At 43.7% G+C, this 18,523-nt stretch overlaps 1 protein-coding gene across 4 annotated transcripts in view; it reads left to right on the forward strand.

Moving 5' to 3' along the window:
• Window positions 1-18,523, forward strand: part of klhl29 (kelch like family member 29) — a 423,156-nt gene that overhangs the window by 378,269 nt on the left and 26,364 nt on the right. For all 4 annotated transcript variants that reach the window (XM_078213081.1, XM_078213080.1, XM_078213079.1 and 1 more), the window contains 2 exons: window positions 2,776-2,969; window positions 6,420-6,564. In XM_078213081.1, the coding sequence (XP_078069207.1) occupies window positions 2,776-2,969; window positions 6,420-6,564 (339 nt within the window). The remainder of the gene's footprint in view (window positions 1-2,775; window positions 2,970-6,419; window positions 6,565-18,523) is intronic.

Consider the following 18,523-nt stretch of genomic DNA (forward strand, 5'->3'; position numbering starts at 1 on the left):
AGTGACCAGAAGTGCATGCAGTTTCACTAAGTGTGGTCTAACCAAAATTTAATACAGGTTTGACATAACTTCCAAATCCTTCATTTCTATTCCAGTAAGAAATAAAATCTAGTCCTTGGTTTGCCTTTTTTATGGCCTGGCACAACTTTTAATGATTGGTGTGTATGTACTCCAAGATCACTTTGTTCCACTTCCAAGTAATAAGTGACCTCCCTATTCTTCCGACTAAAATGTAACTTGGTCATAGAAGACAGAGGGTGGTAGTGGAAGGGTCTTTTTCCGGCTGGAGGCCTGTGACTAGTGGTGTACCGCAGGGCTCTGTATTGGGACCTCTGCTGTTTGTGATTTACATAAATGATCTGGAAGAAGGGGTAACTGGGGTGATCAGTAAGTTTGCGGACGACACAAAACTGGCAGGACTTGCAGATAGTGAGGAACTTTGTCAGAGGCTACAGAAGGATATAGATAGGCTGGAAATTTGGGCAAGGAAATGGCAGATGGAGTTCAATCCTGATAATTGCGAAGTGATGCATTTTGGTGGGAATAATGTAGGGAGGAGCTACACGATAAATGGAAGAACCATAAAGGGTGTAGAGACGCAGAGGGACCTGGGTGTGCAAGTCCACAGATCTTTGAAGGTGACGTCACAGGTGGAGAAGGTGGTGAAGAAGGCATATGGCATGCTTGCCTTTATAGGACGGGGCATAGAGTATAAAAGTTGGGGTCTGATGTTGCAGATGTATAGAACGTTGGTTCGGCCGCATTTGGAATACTGCGTCCAGTTCTGGTCGCCACACTACCAGAGGGACGTGGAGGCTTTGGAGAGAGTACAGAGGAGGTTTACCAGGATGTTGCCTGGTATGGAGGGGCTTGGTTATGAGGAGAGATTGGGGAAACTGGGGTTGTTCTCCTTGGAAAGACGGAGGATGAGGGGAGACTTAATAGAGGTGTATAAAATTATGAAAGGCATAGATAGGGTGAACGGTGGGAAGCTTTTCCCCGGGTCGGTGGTGACGTTCACGAGGGGTCATAGGTTCAAGGTGAAGGGGGGGAGGTTTAACACAGATATCAGAAGGACATATTTCACACAGAGGGTCGTGGGGGCCTGGAATGTGTTGCCGGGCAAGGTGGTGGAGGCGGACACACTGGGAACATTTAAGACTTATCTAGACAGCTATATGAACGGAGTGGGAATGGAGGGATACAAAAGAGTGGTCTAGTTTGGACCAGGGAGCGGCACGGGCTAATTGTTCCTTGTTTCTCGTTTCATGGCTTCATTCTATGATCATCTTGCTGGTGCCAGTACAGAGCGAGACTGCGGATAGTTGGGAACCTGTCTCGGGGGCAGGGAATTCATATGGTGTTCGTGGAAGTGGAAATGACTAGGGTTGGGAAGCATTTTCCGATCAGGGCCATTGTGATCTCCTGGACTCGTTTCGATCGCCTCAGGGGGTCGGAGAGGAATTTCCCAGATTTTTTTTTCCCCATATTGGCCCTGGGGTTTTTCACTCTGGGTTTTCGCCTCTCCCTGGAGATCACATGGTCTGGAATGGGGGGGGGGGGGTGGGGGTGAGTTAATAGGTTGTAATGAACAAAGCATCGTAGCTGTGAGGGTCAGCTCGGTCGATAGGATATTGGTATGTAGATAGGCTGGAAAATTGGGCGGGGATCCTGGATTCAGGATTCAATCCTGGACCGGGGAGCGGCGCGGGCTTGGAGGGCCGAAGGGCCTGTTCCTGTGCTGTATTGTTCTTTGTTCTTTGTTTGTAATGGCTCACATCTATCTATGCTGAACTTCATTTTCCCAGGTGGTTTTCTTCCCCATGCAGGTTTCTTCAATGATATCAGTGAAGAACACCATGTGGGTCATTAGCACTGCAGCACATGACATTGCCCAAATGAACTCTTCCCCTAGTGTGTTCCCAGCCTGAGCAGACATTGCTCATCAACTAGCAGCTAAGAGAATGGCGTCAAACAATTTGGATTCTTGTTCATCTTCATTCCTTGTTGGAAAGCATCTTCCCTCTCCACTGCCTTCCCTCTCTATACTGCATGGTTAAAATTAGGAACTCAAATTGCCAGTTTGAAATAGTGGCATTTCTGAGATTGTTCCATCGGTGTATAATGACAAAATGCATGTTCAGCTTAATGATCCACCAAGCTGCAACTTTTTGGCTGTAGCCAGGGTATAATAAAAGAGCCACACAGAGGTGAGGTACATTTCTAGAAGTATGGTGAGTGTGGAGGGGCAGGCTGAAGTTGTGAGAAAAAAATTAAAGATAAATCAACTTGTGCCAGTTCCGTAGACATTCAAATACAGAAACTCACTGTCAATCAGAAGGTGTCAAGTTCACACATGCTGAATAATAGGTTGATGTGTTTGATGTCCATCACAGCTGTTGATGTGTTTCTATTAGCTCCCCTGCAGAGCAGCACTGATTGGACTATCTCAGGTCCTAAACTCTCAGAATGGCTAAAATGATTACATGGTGGCAAATAGCCAGCACGGACAAAGAGTGAGGCAAAGCAACACCAAATAACTATAAACTCCTGCTGTGTAATGTGTTAATAAGTACTGCGTTTTAGTATTGTTCAAACCTTTCAGTTGTAATTGGCTGTTACAAGCACACTTGTTCAATTGAATTGCTTTTCTTGCTTGGCAAAATTGATGTTATTTATTGTGTAATAGCAGAATACATTCGGCATTTAGAGAAAAGTAGCTGTCAAATCACTGCGGGTGGTGGTTAATGATGCTTGAAAATTCTATTCTTCCAGGTATGACACAATTACCAATCAGTGGGAAACAGTAGCTCCTCTTCCCAAAGCTGTGCACTCTGCAGCTGCAACTGTATGTGGTGGCAAAATCTACGTGTTTGGTGGCGTGAATGAGGCAGGACGGGCAGCTGGAGTTTTACAGTCATATGTCCTTCAAACAAACACATGGACTTTCATTGAATCACCTATGATAGGTAAAGTGATATTACACTATGATCGCTAAAGGGATATTGCACAGGTTCCCAAACACTGCATCACATAAGAGGTACTTGTAGCAAAAGTGTCAGAAGCTATGTTTTCCTTACTAGATCTGCAGGATGCTACCAACTTCTTCACTTGAATACATAACAAAGACAAAGGCCCTGAAATTCTGTGTCTATGCTTGTCACCATTTAAAAAGTTAATATTACAATGTTGCAGTGCTCGATGTTTTGGAGCTTCAGTATTTCTGCTGGAATTGTAACAAATCAGTAAATTCCCCACAGAATTTCAGGGCCAGTTATCCTATTTTTCTGTTCAATCTGTTGGGAAACAGGTGAGGAGATGCTTTATCATTATGCTACCAGTTTGTATAAGAAATTATTCATTCATTCATTTGTTCTCTGCCCAAAGGCAGATAAACAGTAGAGAATAAATGTGTTAAAATGCAAAACCTTTACATTATGAATCAGAGGGAGGTTTTGGGCAGCTGGTATTTCTTGATCAGAAACCCTGACTTATTCCATTGTGTAAAACATTTGCATATTATACCGAGAGCAGCATTATCTAGAATCAGTGGAAGGGGAGAATGGAACACATTCTTACATGTCAGAAAGCACTGAGCTGGATTAGGGCAGCCACTAGCTTCAGAATAAATGAAAAGAAAGCAAGCCATAGTCTTTTATCAATGTTTCACATGAACACCAATGAGATTTAGCTGGCTAATTATTATCCCTTATCATCCTGTTCAATCATAAGCAGCATTTCAGCCAAATGGATGTTGATTATCCGCTGTGTCAGCAGAATACGAGGTAGAATTATACAAAAGAACTTCATTATTATTTAAATAGTCCATGATTATAATTAATTCATTATGGAAATGAGATATTTCCTTTCTCTGAATGTTAATCAAGGTTTGTGTTAATTTATTGATAATCTAAATCAGAAAGCAGCTTGTCCCCTATCTAATCAGGTCCTGGTCTTGGCTGCACTATAACAAGGGGGAAATGTTGAGCGAGAGAAAGGCACTTTTCCAAAGAGGCAGAGTGGAGTTTGATGGATGAATTATTCAGGTCGCACCCATGTTCATCTCTAAGCGGCTGGTTTCCACTCAACACCTTATCCATAACGGTGTGGCACCTGGAAGACTACAAGCGCAAACCAGTAACACGTGATTCCATAGTAACATCATAATCATGAAAGAGGATAAGAATACAATTGTATGTTATTTGTTCCACTAAATAAATCTCAAGAACAAATGCTACCTACCTCCAGTAACTATACTGACCGGATTGAGGCATTGGAACTATTAGAAAATGATATATTTGAATACCTGGATGTAATTTATTTGCAGGAAAAGATAAAAGAGGAAAATGGAATTCATTTGGCTTTGAAAGCATATTACCTTTGAGGGTGTATATCAGACACCATGGCCTGCTGCAAAGAGTTGGGGGTGTATATATATTTTGCCCCCCTTTTCCCATTTTCTGGTCTGCTCACATAGTTAACTGTGAGTCATAACACAGCCTGAGGACTCAAACCTGTGGCCATTTACCCCATGGTGCAGTGTCTGTGATTGAATATGTTTCCCACCCAAGAATATCTTTGCAGAATGGAGAGAGATGGAATCAAACCATATGAAATACACATATATTGCACTTCACATTAGCATAGTCCATTGTATAAATATTGTAACATATAGTCAATTTCTGAAGTCTCAGGATATAGTTTTTTTTGTTATTTACACGATGAGATGAGTCACTGCACTGATATTGTTCCTCAATATTTCATTTAAATGCCTTATGAGATGTTGACAATTTGCAAATGTCCAAAAATAATAGATTATTTAGTTATGTGTATGATTTATTATAATATATGCTTAACCACCTTTAAACTGTACATGTTTCATCAAAATTATTACTGTACATTAAGATGAATTAACAGGCAAGGACATGCATATGGAAAATACCAGAGGACCAGTTTAATGATCAGGAGCTAATGATGAGTCTCACTCACCAGCTGTGCATATTGCAAAATCGCCAGTCAAAGGAAGAGGCTTTCTGAATTCTACTCCAATTTTCACGGATATCAGGGTGCTAGCCCTGGGTAGGGGTGCTGATTTTCTTGGAGTGGAAGTTCCCATATTCCTGTCTCCCCTCATATATATGCGTAATATGGAAACAGTAAGAAGTCTCACAACACCAGGTTAAAGTCCAAGTCATAGGTTGGACTTTAACCTGGTGTTGTGAGACTTCTTACTGTGCTTACCCCAGTCCAACGCCGGCATCTCCACATCATAATATGGAAACAGCAGTGATTCGAATGACACAGTGGTCAGCACTGCTGCCTCACAGTGCCAGGGACGCAGGTTCAATTCCGGACTTAGGTTGAGTTTTCACATTCTCCCCAGTTTCCTCTGGTTGCTTCCCACAGTCCAAGATGTGTAGGTTAAGTGGATTAGCCATGGTAAATGCACGTGGTTATGTGGCTAGGATGGGGGGTGGGCCAGGGTGGGATGTTCTTTTGGAGAGTCAATGCAGATTCAATGGGCCAAATGCCCTCTTTTTGCACTATAGGGATTCTATGGTTCTGTGGATAATTACCAATTTAATAATCTTAGCTGGCTTGAAAGTTTATGTCCTCATTGATGCATTAAGACTTATGTAGCATCATATTGTCCTTTTTCCTCTTTCCTCCACATGAATCAATTTCCTTGAAGCTTGACATGCTTCTGAAGGGCCAACTTTACCTTGACCTGACTGATGCAATTGAGGCAATAATGCCAAAGAAAACAATGTACTTTACTGCTCTGTTTTGTGCCTCTGTTGCAATTTTTTTTAAGGAACTATCACTAGATGGGAAAGTAATTGCTTCATGCATTTGACACCTTTTAATATGTGAATGGAGCCCTGTGACCAGCATAGAATCCCACCTGACATTTTTGACCACAGCAAATTGGTGTCTTGTTGTATCTCACCCACCCAGCACATCCCTCCCCACCACCCACCAACCAACCAAAATGTTCTTCTCCATAAAAAGAAAATTGTGCAGGGGTTTAAAATAGGTCACTGTCGATCTGTTGAGTACACTAAGGAGTAATTTCATCCCGTCGTAATTTTAATATTTGCTAACTTACTATTTATTGCCAACTTTATGTCAGAGATTCTGCTGTCACTGATTTCTTTCGATAAGTTTATTGGTCCCATCAGTTGTTTTCGTTGGAAATCATTTTTAGTACTATCGGGATTTTGAGGTTTAAGCAGAAACATGCATCAAATGCACTAGAAAGCAGAACACGTTGTGCTATAAGATACCATATTCATAATTCTTAGCCAATTTCAAAATAATATAGGTCTAAGTTTTATCAGAATGAATTAAGGAATAATATGAGAAAATTCCACGTGTAATAAATTTATTTTAAGTGATTTATTTTGTTCTATCAACAGATAATAAGTATGCTCCTGCTGTTACTCTCAATGGTTTCGTTTTTATTCTTGGAGGTGCCTATGCCAGAGCTACTACTATCTATGATCCTGATAAGGGCAATATCAAAGCAGGGCCAAACATGAATCACTCAAGACAATTCTGCAGGTATGAATAATCAGACACAACAGCCTCTTAATACTACTTAGTATAAGCAATGCTATTCAACTGGAAAATTGAAAACTTAGTTCTGTTGCCTTAAGCATCTTTCATTCTCCTCAACAATTTAGTATTAGTATTTGTAGTCAGCCGCAGTATAAGTTTCAGCTTCGGACTACTGAAATTTTGCAACACAATTAAACATTTACTTTAAGTTCAGGTCAAAGTGCAATGGTTGGCACCTGATTGCTCGAGTAAGAATCTTGACCTGATTCAGAGAACCTCCGATACCCACTCTCAACTCTCAGTGAACATTATCTGCCTTCAAAACCTTGATTTTCACTGATCCTCAGCAAGAAAGACTTAATAAATCACACAAAACCTTCAAGCCAGAGGAAATAAAAGGCCAATACTCAACCATCAAACATCAATCTCCTGTCACACTAACATAGAGGGTGACTGACAGTGGCCATGTGGATTTCATAAGACCAATGTTCCAGGATTTAATACCCAAATACCATCTGCACAGGGACATTGGGTGTTGATGCATTGTCCATAGTTAGAATCAGAATTTTCTGCAGGACTTCGCAAGCGATTTCACTTGAAGAGGGTGGTGTCAAAGTAAGTTGCATGCAAATAAGTATCTGATACGTGTATTCAGATTTCCTTCTCTAGTATCGGATGCAGTTAAGAGACAAATAGCTCTCATTAAGGTTTTGTCATTATTTCCTAAGCACTTTGTTTATCCATAGGATGATTAGGGGAGCAGGTAGTAGTTAAGAATAGATTTCAGATTTATGAAGCTGAAGTCAAATATGTTTAAGTAAACAATTCCATCTCAAGCCAAGTTACAGTGAAATGGCCCTTCAGTCAATTTGGTCTCATCCTTCCACAATACAGAGCCCACTGTTTTCCCATTATAGTTTTTAGTGCCTGTCCAAGTTAGCAGCATTCTGACAATGCAGTGCTTCCTGGTATTCATAGAAATCATAGAAACCCTACAGTACAGAAAAAGGCCATTCGGCCCATCAAATCTGCACCGAGCACAATCCCACCCAGGCCCTACCCCCATATCCCTACATATTTTACCCGCTAATCCCTCTAATCTACGCATCCCAGGACACTAAGGGGCAATTTTAGCATGGCCAATCAACCTAACCCGCACATCTTTGGACTATGGGAGGAAACCGGAGCACCCGGAGGAAACCCACACAGACACGAGGAGAATGTGCAAACTCCACACAGACAGTGACTCAAGGCGGGAATCGAACCCAGGTCCCTGGAGCTGTGAAGCAGCAGTGCTAACCACTGTGCTACCATGCCGCCCCGTTCATATTGAAATGTGAACCCACACCATAGTCTTCTGTCCTGGAGTGAGAATGATGGCAAGTGAGCTTAACTAGCGCAAAAATCATTTGAAAATCTTGGAAGATCTCTGTGCCGCTGTAACTCAAGTGGCCTTCTTGGAGAAGCCTGGTTTCTACAGTTGCAGTTATTCGAACGATTTAACAGTCTTCTGATCTGTTGATGTCTTAGGGCGGTTCGGTGGCACAGTGGTTAGCACTGCTGCCTTACATCGCCAGGGACCAGGGTTTGATTCCCAGCATGGGTCACTGTCTCCGCGGACTCCGCACGTTCTCCCCGCGTCTGTGTGGGTCTCCTTTGGGTGCTCTGGTTTCCTCCCACAATCTGAAAGACATGCTGGTTTGATGCATTGGCTATGCTAAATTCTCTCTGTGTACCCGAACAGGTGCCAAAGTGCGGCGACGAGGGAATTTTCACAGTAAATTCATTGTAGTGTTAATGTAAGCCTACACTAATGTAAATTGGGAATTCCCACTCACCTGAAGAAGGGGCTTGGAGCTCCGAAAGCTTGTGTGGCTTTTGCTACCAAATAAACCTGTTGGACTTTAACCTGGTGTTGTTAAACTTCTTACTGTGTTTACCCCAGTCCAACGCCGGCAAGTCCACATCTTGATTCAGGGCTGCATGGGTGACCTATGCAGCATCTCCCAGGTCTGCCACGCACAAGTGCATAAAGGTGGTCACATGCACTGTTTGTGAGGGCCCATCTGTACATCACCTTTGACAGGGATCAGGTGAGCCAGGACACCAGGGCCATGGGCTTCACTCACATAGCTGACCTGCCCCAGGTGCTGGGTGTCATCAACTGCACCTCCTTGGCTCTGTATTCCCCTTGGTGGCATGCAGCACCATTTGTGAATCGCAAGGGATACCATTCCCTCAATGTTCAGATAGTGTGTGACCACGCCATGTGAATCATGCAGGTTTGTGCCCCTTTCCCAAGGAGTACCCAGGACAGCTACGTCCTGGGATGCTTGCAGATCCCAGCCATTTTTGACAGAGTGCAGCAGCTAGAGGGATGGTTCCTTGGGGTATAATCTCAGGAGGAGGCTGATGATGCCAGTGCAGAGGCCCCAAACACCCACTGAGACTCGTTACAACGGGCTCATGCGTCAACACATACACTGGTCAGGCAGACAATTGGCCTGCTCAAGATGCCGTTCTGGTGCTTGGACCAGTCAGGGGAGCCCTCCAGTATGGCCCCCAGAGGGTGTCCAGCATCACTGTGGTGTGCAGCACTACAACAGGGCAAGCAGCTGGACCAGGAGGAGATGGAGGAATGCCAAGTCTCCTCAGATGAGGAAGGCAGTGAGGGGCAACTCACGGTGGAGGAGGAGGAAGGACCTTGGGCAATGGCCAGGACCCGCATGGAACATAGGACGAGGGACCCACTCATTGCCTCTCAGTTTGGAAACGACTAGGAGTAGGGCGTCAAGACCTCTCCTACCATGGAGTCTTACATTTTCTCACTACTATAGGGCCTGCAGGAGGTCATCGTGATGGTCGCAACATTCCTGGGCAGGGAGCTAAAGCACCTGTCTGGACGCTGCAGGAGAATGATGATGACTTGCAATGAGGACAGAGCGATATTTCCTCTGCAAAATATCTGAATCCTGCCTGACAAAGAACTGAATACGATCTGCCACTAAACGGAGTGATCTAGAGGCCCAGACAGGCTGAATGTCACATCTCAGCTGCTGCTGCTTCCTCCAAGGTCAGAGATCCTGGTGTGTTTCTCCAGGAGATGGACAGGGTCTCTCACATTCTCAGTCCTTGTCATCCTCACAACTAGAGAATGCTGGCAGACATGAGAGGCCTGAGCATTGATATGGTGGGGTGGAACCTTCCATGGATCGGAGGGGGAGGGTGGGGGGGGCGGTCTAGGTGGCCCGTGCCAGGAGCGACACAGCAATATTGCATCATTAGTGTGGGAGGTGAGAGAAACATGGCGTTGCCATTCTCTCACTGCACAGGGATAAAGCACCAAGTTTGCATGGGGTTTGCGGAGCATGGTGCCATGACATGACGGCATGGAGGTTCTTTATGGATGGTCAAAGTGAATTTTACTGCAAACTAGTTATTACAATGGGGTCTTATCTCTACCAGTGCCTATGTTCACCCATGCCCATGAGGCGCCTAATGTTTCTTCCTTTTCTTCATCCTCCCACTATGTCTAGGTGGATCCCCAGGATCCACAGCAGAAGTTGAGGCAGCCTCCTGTCTCCTGGATGGAAAGCCCCAGGCTAGACTCCTGCCTATCCCCTTCAGTTGTCCCGAACCCCTAGGCTCCTCCACGGAGGGGCAGCTGGAGTGAGATCCAGAAGTCCTACCATCCTCTGATGCTCACACTTGTGGATTCACACTAGTGCCTGCACCAGGCAGTTGAAGCACTGGACCATGGAGCTCGTGACCTCAGCCATGGTGGTCATGACCTGAACCATTGGGCGGACATCTTCCGCCATGGAGAGCACATCCTGCACCAAGCTCTCCACTGCAGCCATCCTCACAATGTTGGACTTGATGCTTCAGAGTGACGGGACCATCTCCTCAGAAGCCGATGGGACTTATCCAATCAGCCTTGCAGTCTGAGGAGATATGCTGTCATCTATTCCTGACGTTGAAGACGCTGCCTTTGTAGCTCCAGCAGCTCTGGGATGACCATACTCGGGCACGTCAGCCAGGGACTCAGCACAGAGCTGAACTCTTGTATCCGTCCAGATGCTGGAACCCTGGGACATCCTTGCCTCTACAGGCTGTGGATTTTCTGCTTTGTGGTGCTCACCAGTGAGTGACCCAGAAATCTGTCTACTGCTTGTTGCCATCAAGGTGTGAGTATCTGTGCTGATGGAGGGTGCGGGTAACAGCGGGTCACCAAGATGTCGCCTTTGGAGCTGCTCAGATTTGTGGTGTCCAGAGGCCATTACACATGAGGTGGTGCAGGCTGGTCTGCTGATTGACCTGCAGTGGAAGGGAGATGGCATTAGTACAGCACAGGTGAACACTGATAGGAGATTGCTCCATGGCTGGATGTGTTGAGGGTTCTTACTTGTGTCTTTGGCCCCCAGCTCTCCCTCTGCACAGGTGTGGACAGTCCTGCTCCTCACTGGCAAGATCAAGGGCTCATTCCTTGAAATGGAGTGAGGGCTTTCAGCTCCGGCAGGCTGTGAGAGTACTCACGCCTGTTGTGCTTGAGTTTGTCCTAAGTTGAGACGGATAAGTTTAAGTTTAATTATTAGTGTCACAAATAGGCTTACACTGAAATTATGTAACTTAGAAAATCCCCACTCTGTTGCCACACTCCAGCGCCTGTTCGGAAATACCGAGGGAGAATTTAGCGTGGCCAATGTAGCTAACCAGCACGTCTTTCTGACTGGGAGGAAACCGGTGCACCTGGAGGAAACCCACCCAGACACGGGGAGAACGTGCAGACTCTGCACAGACAGTGACCCATGCCAGGAATCGAACCCCGGTCCCTAGTGCTATGAGACAGCAGTGCTAGCCACTGTGCCACCGTGTGATGGGGAGAATGCAGGCGGGAGTCATGCCAAATGGGAACAAAGTCTGGTATATGTGGGAGGTGTGTTAGGGTGTGCATGTGAGGGGCACAGGAGTTACTGGGAGGATTATTGAGGTGGGGGGAGCTCATGACAAGTGCTGTGACCCTGTGAGGTGAGTGGAAGTGAGATCTCCATGGAGGTTTGAGGAGTGTGTGAAGGGGCGCAGTGAGAGACACGAGGAGCCAGACTTACCTGGGCTGCACAAAGAAAGCCATTCATCTTCTTTTGGCATTGTAGCCCCGTCCTCTCTGTTTCAGCCACAGCCTCACAGGTGGGGTTGGTCACTTTGCTGGCTAGACATCTGCATGTTCAGGGGTAGAAAGTTTCCCACCTCTGCTCAACCCCATCTGGAGGTTTGCTGAGGGCTCTCTCGATAAAATGTGGTGCAAGCTTTCTGGCAGCCTTCCCCCTGATTGGACTTGAATAAATGCTGGGGGAGGACGTTTAAATGTTGTGCCCCAGTGATTGTAGAGATTAAGTTGTAGTAGGGTAAGCAAATCGGAGGCAATGCGTGAAACTCATTTTAAAAATATTTTCCTTTAAGAGGCTGATATATAGCAAGATTTTTCGCCAGTGGCGCTGGCGGGATTCTCTGTGATTTTCTCGCCAAGACCAACACTTAGTAAAAATATCGGAAAATTTCACTCAGCATCTCTGGTTTCAAGGCCATTGATTTTTCATGAGCAGGAAGGAGACATCAGTGCAGTTGAATGGTGGGATGGATAAGCTTGCGACTTATTTTGTTAACAAAAAAAAGCAAGTTATGTTACAAATATATAAGGGATAATCTTTGTACACAGCACATGGAAAGCCTCACCTGCTTAGTGTACATATCAGGAATGCTGATGTGCTGCACATGATTTTCCAACCACTATTACTTTACAATGTGGCTGTGAGGAATTATTGTGCAACTGGCATATTGGAGAGTTTTTTTTTTACTGTCATGTGAATTTGCAGAATGTTTAGCGGAGGGAAATATTTTTGGAGTGTGTTAGTACAGCATAACCATATTGAAAGGAGAAAGAAACACAGACTGAACTCTCAGGTTTCCTGGCATGATGAAACTGAGCTCTCAAAATGCTTCAAGTCTCACGTAGAAAGAGAACATGAGCATCCTGAAAATTATGGCACAGTTCTACTGTCCCCATTGCCAATATCATAACGGCAATGTTCATGAAAGCCTATCACTAAGCAGGTGGAGCTGCCCATGAGTCAGCTGGTAGTGCATTTTCAATAGTGCTTGGATCTCGTGATGTTAGGACCCCAGTTGGTATTTGGACTGAACTAGGCAGAGATATTGTCACCCCCACCCAGAGCACTATCACTGGAAATCCCTAACCAAAGAGCATCCCATTTCCTCTATATTTTCATGTGGGTGGAAGGAGCGGGATTGTTCCTCCAGGGTTTTCAAAAGGTGCTGGACTGCATCCAATCTTCAGGTGACCCTCACCGCCCACTCCTGTCCCTCCAGAGCTCAGGGCCACCCTACTTGCAACCCAAAGGCCAGTTGAGCTTCCCTGGGGCACTTGAGCTCCAAGCTCAATCCTCTCGCCCAACGCTAATGAGGCTGAGCTCTCAAAATGATCCAGGCCTCATTCTCGGTCCATCAGACAGCTAGCTGGCATGTTCCATTGGCAGCTTGCCTAATGTCCACTTGAGGAAAATCCACCCCAGTGGTTTAAATAATCTGGAAGTATGGAACAACTGTTGAAAGAAAAATATTGACGGACATTCTTGAAGGGTGCTAGAATCCCAATGGTTAACACCAAAGTATTGGGATTGTCATTGTACTATGCAATGTTAGAATCAAATGCACTAACATCTTCTGCTTAAATTGTTCTGTTATACAGTCATTATAATCTATATATAAGTCTTAACAAATACAACATTTTGTTTTTGCTCAGCATGATTCCAAGGCATAAATTTATATTCAGATCTATTTTTCTATTACCTCAACCTTATCCCAGAATCTAATGCTTATGGTGCAACCTTCTGATTAAAATGTTTTGAATTGTTAACATCAATCTTGCTACTTGAAGCCTTGGATAACACTTTCCAGCTGGCAGCTTCTCTGAGATTCAGCATGTATGTTTTAAAATGCAAGGTTATTTACACATACAAAAAAGCACTGAAGTTAAATATTTTTGTGTGCTTATATTCAGCATTGTACCATTTAGAAATACTGGCTTTATGAGTGATGTTAGAAAACAATTTGAGAAAAACAGTGGTCGTTACAGTGCATGTAAGCACAGAATATTAAGATTCTGTTCATGTGATCACTTAATAGTCAATGCTTACATTTTTCAAATTACCTAGTTAGTATTGAAAATAAAATCTAACATCTGAGGAATCAATAATGAATTAAATTGAATTACCTATTTTATAATAAGCAAAGGAAATATGACCATTCCTTTCCACAGAAACCATTGCAATCATATTTCTATGTATTTCTGAAGGAAACATTATTATTTTCTGACAATGAGCAGCAAAGTGATTCCATTACTATTAGTTGTATGGTACTCCTTAGCAACAGTGACTTTAATGCAAATATAGTGTGTTAATCACCTCTGACTTTTCTCCAATTATTCAAAATAGTCTTGCATGTATAAAGCATTTTATATGGCTGAAATAAATCATTCTGACATCTCAAGAGATTGCTTTATAATAGGGTATTATTTAAACTTCAACAAGAACTGCAAGCTCAAGTTTTCAACAGTTTTTTCTGTACAATTCATTTTCAGCCAGTGATTGGTAACCGGATGGCCTTGTGAAACATAATACAACCTGAACCCCTTTCAGTAGAAGATTAAGTGCATTTTTCAAGAAGACAAAAATAGCATGGATAATTGACAACAACAAATTGTATTTACATAGCACCTTTAGTATCGTAAACTACCTCAGTCTCTTAACAGGAGTAATTACCAAACAAAATTTGACACTGACCTATATAAGGCGATATTAGCTTGGTGAAGGAGGTAGATTTTAACAAGCACCAGAAAGGTTGAAGGTGGAGACGGGGAAAGGTTTAGGGAGGGAATTCCAGAGCTTAGGACCTTGGTAACTGAAGGCACAGCCACCAATACTGGAACAAAGATAATCGGAGAAAATGGAAGACACCAAAATTGGAAGAGCGCAGGTATCTCAAAGGGCTATCAGGCTGGAGTGGGTGATAGAGAGAGGGAGGTGATTTGATTTGGTTTGAGAGCAGTTTGACCACAAAAATGAGACGGTGAATAGAGCTTGATATTTATTAGGGTACCAGAGGCAGAGTTGTAGATGAGCTCAAGTTTGCAAGGTTGAAATCCAGGATCTACTCTAGTCAAGCCTAGAGGTAATAAAAGCATGAATGAGGATTTCAACAGCAGGTGAGCTGAAGCATGTGTGGAAATATGCAGTGGCATGGAGGTGTAAGTAGGTGGTCCACGTGAGGGTGACAATATGGGGTCAGAAGCTCCCCTCAGGATCAGATACAACACCAGCATTGTGAATGGTCTGATTCAACCTCAGACATTGACCAGGGATAAGGATGGAATTTGTAGCTAAAGAACAGAGTTTATAGCAGGGAAGGAAGACAATGGCACTGCTCATCCCAATATTGAGGATATTTTTGCCCAGGTACTGGTGTCAGGCAAGCAGCTTGACTATTCAGAGGCAATGGAGAAGTCGATAAAAGGTCGGTTCTGGGCCAATGCTTTTTTATGGTATATATAAATGACTTGGATATAAAGCTTGGCAATTATACCAAACTTGGAGGTGTGGCAAACCGTGACGATGGTATCAATAGATTGCAGCAGGACATGGATAGGCTAGCAGACTGGGCAGGCATGTGGCAGATTGAATGTAATAGAAAAGAATGAGGTGCTGAATTTTGGCAAGAGGGATAGGAAAGACGTAATATGGATTTAATGGTACAATTATACAGAGTTTTCAGGGGCAGATGGACCTAGGTATTCATTCATATACATAGATCCTTGAAGGTGGCAAGACATATTGAGAGAGTAGTTAGCAAAGCATGTGGGATCTTGGTCTTCACTAATAGAGGTATTGAGTGCAAAAGCAGTGAAGTCATGCTGACCCCTTATGAAGCTCTGGTTAGATGAGAATTATATCCAGTTTTGGTCACCACACCTTAAGGAGGAAATGGAGTTAAGGTGCAGAGGAGATTTACCAGATTGGTTCAAGGACTAAAGGAATTTAGATACAAGTTTAGGTTGGAGAAACTGGAGCTGTTCTCCTTGGAGCAAAGGGAATTGAGGCATGATCTGATTAAGATGTACAAGATTATGACAGGTTTAGATATGAAGAACAAAGAAAAGCTGTTCCCATTAGCTCATCACACAAAGACCAGAGAACATAGATATAAGGTTTTGGGCCAAGACTCCCCTGGTTAGAACAGCCAGAAAATTCCACTGTTTTTGGATATCTCTGAAGGACAGCATGTAGATGAGGAATAAGGAGATCAAGGATAGATCCTTGATTGATCCCAGAGGCAATCTTGCAGGAGCATGATCAGAAGTCACTGCAGATGATTCTTTGGCTCATTAGATACATAGGAATGGAATAGGGGCAGACCCACCTAGCTGGATAATAGAGGAAATGCATTAAAGGGGATCAACCATGTCAAAGGCAGCAAACAAATGTGGCAGGATGATCAAAGAAAATTTACCACACTCACTGTCACATTTGTGGATTTAATAAGAGTTGATATATGGTATAGTGGCAGGGGCTGAAACCTGATTAGAGGGGTTTAAACATAGATGAGAGACGGGCATAGTTTCAGAAGGTGAAAACACGTTCAATTATATCAGAAAGGGAAGAAAGGCTGGAGATGGTACAGTACAGTTTTCCCTCAAATTGCATTCCTGATTTGTCCCTAAAATCAAAAGAGAAAATGCTGGAAAATCTCAGCAGGTCTGGCAGCATCTGTAAGGAGAGAAAAGAACTGACGTTTCGAGTCCAGATGACCCTTTGTCCCTAAAATACTGGGTGCTAAACAAAAACATTTGAAGCAAAAATCATTTACCCATAAGAAAACGTAATAAGGATAATTATGTCCCTGACCTGTAATTTTTACATTAAATGCTCATTAGATGTTATGAGCCTAATTAGCCCAAAACTCCTCTTAACTTTGACTAACTTACTAACTCTTAATGACTTACAACTCTTATTAACTTGCTGCTTTTACTTACCTCCTGCTCACTGCCTCCTTCTTCCAACTCCTCTGACCCTCTTGCCCACAGCTTCTCCCTCACTCACCACTTCCTGTTCCTGACTCTCCCTCACTGCTTCTTTCTCCTGACTCTCCCTCACTCACTGCTTCCCTCTCCTGCTCACCACTGCCTTCACCTACTCTCCTGCTCTTTACTTTCCTCTCCCGAATCCTCGCTGCTTGCCTGGTCCTTGCTGAGAGAGCGATGGCAAGAGGAGGGAGCCGAGCAGAAGGGTTAGCAAGGAAATTGGTAAAGTGGAGACAGAGAGGGGTCTGGAGAGGTGGCAAGCAAAGCAATGGTTTGTTTTCTAAAAAATGAGGCTGCCCAGTGTCCATGATAAAATGAGCAAGTTATGATTAATTGTGACACAATACTGAGAGGAGCACTTTCTGCGAATGTGTTAATGCAGTTATAGTAAAAGGCGTTACAATGTTGCATTTACTGCTTATTCCACCCTAAACATATGCCGAAAAATGAAGACCAGGATAGCGAAACCTTGTCAGAGTAAGAGGGAAAAATGTCAATGAGAAAGTCGCAGCAATACAAGCAAAAATAATTGGTTATGTGGGTGCTAAGTCCAAATACCTTCCAATGAGTATATCAGCAATAACATTTCACAATAGAGCCAACCACATCTACGAAAGAACAATATCTTATCCAAAAGTTTCTTGCTCAGTTTGATTAGAATTTATTACTTTATTAAATAAAATATTAAATAAAAAATCATTGCCTAAAAACCCACAACAATGAAGAATGAACAGCAGAATCAACATCCATTACATTCATTATAACATTTTCAAAAAATGAACAATTAATATACACAGTGTTCTTGATGTTTAATCATGTTCGCAGTTCTTCTGAATGAGGAAAGAAAATTGTACTCAAAGGAAAAATATATAAACATATATTGGATGCACATACCAAAACATTGTATTATGCCCATTGCTCATAACCAATTATAGAAAAACTAATATTGGGCATTTTGTTCCATATTAAAAAGATTCCAAATATGAATGGGCTAGTGGAGGCTGGTTAAGTTAATGGGCTAGATGGTGCAAGATGACATTGAAGGCATGGGCACAATCCCAGTACAGGCTGTGGTAATTCATGGAGGCCTTCTTGCCTTGCCTTTCCCAATGCTTGATGTGTTTGCTATCCCTCAAGCGATGGACGTAATTTACCGATGTTTTTTCCAAAGTGTCAGTTTCAGTAAGAAAACTGGAGAGAATCCTACTAGCACCCTTGGCGAGAAAAATCGCCATTTGTTCAGTGACTTTTAGAAAAATTAATTTCTTCACACGTTTCACACTACGCCCGTGGCAGCCTGCCTCTGATTCGCTCATCCCAGTATAACATAATCTCTGCAATCAATGAGACACTCCATTTAAATACCTCCCCAGCACTTGCTCCAAGTTGGTATCGGGGGTTTGGGGGGGGAGGGGGGGTGACTGCCAGAAAGATAGCACCACAATTCACAGAGGGAGCCCTCACCAAAGTGCTGGATGGACTGGAGTAGGGGCATGACATCCTCTACCCTCGGGCAGACATCCAGCAAGCAAGCTCACCAACACCCACATGGGAGGCTGTGGCCATGATCATGAGTGCCAGCTCGCTCTATAAGGGGACATGGCTACAGTGCCGAAAAAAGATAAATGATCTTCTTCATGCAGCTAGGGTAAGTCTGCCTCCTCATGTCTCCCGCTGTATCTGTTCACACACCCCTCACACCTCTAAAGTGATTAATTCCCAGCCAGCTCATGGAGCCCCAACACTTGCCATGACACCCTCCCCGCCCCTCTTCATTATCCACCCAGTAGCTCATGCGGTCAATGATTC

The sequence above is a fragment of the Mustelus asterias genome, chromosome 5 (assembly GCF_964213995.1).
Source record: "Mustelus asterias chromosome 5, sMusAst1.hap1.1, whole genome shotgun sequence".
Lineage (NCBI taxonomy): Eukaryota > Metazoa > Chordata > Chondrichthyes > Carcharhiniformes > Triakidae > Mustelus > Mustelus asterias.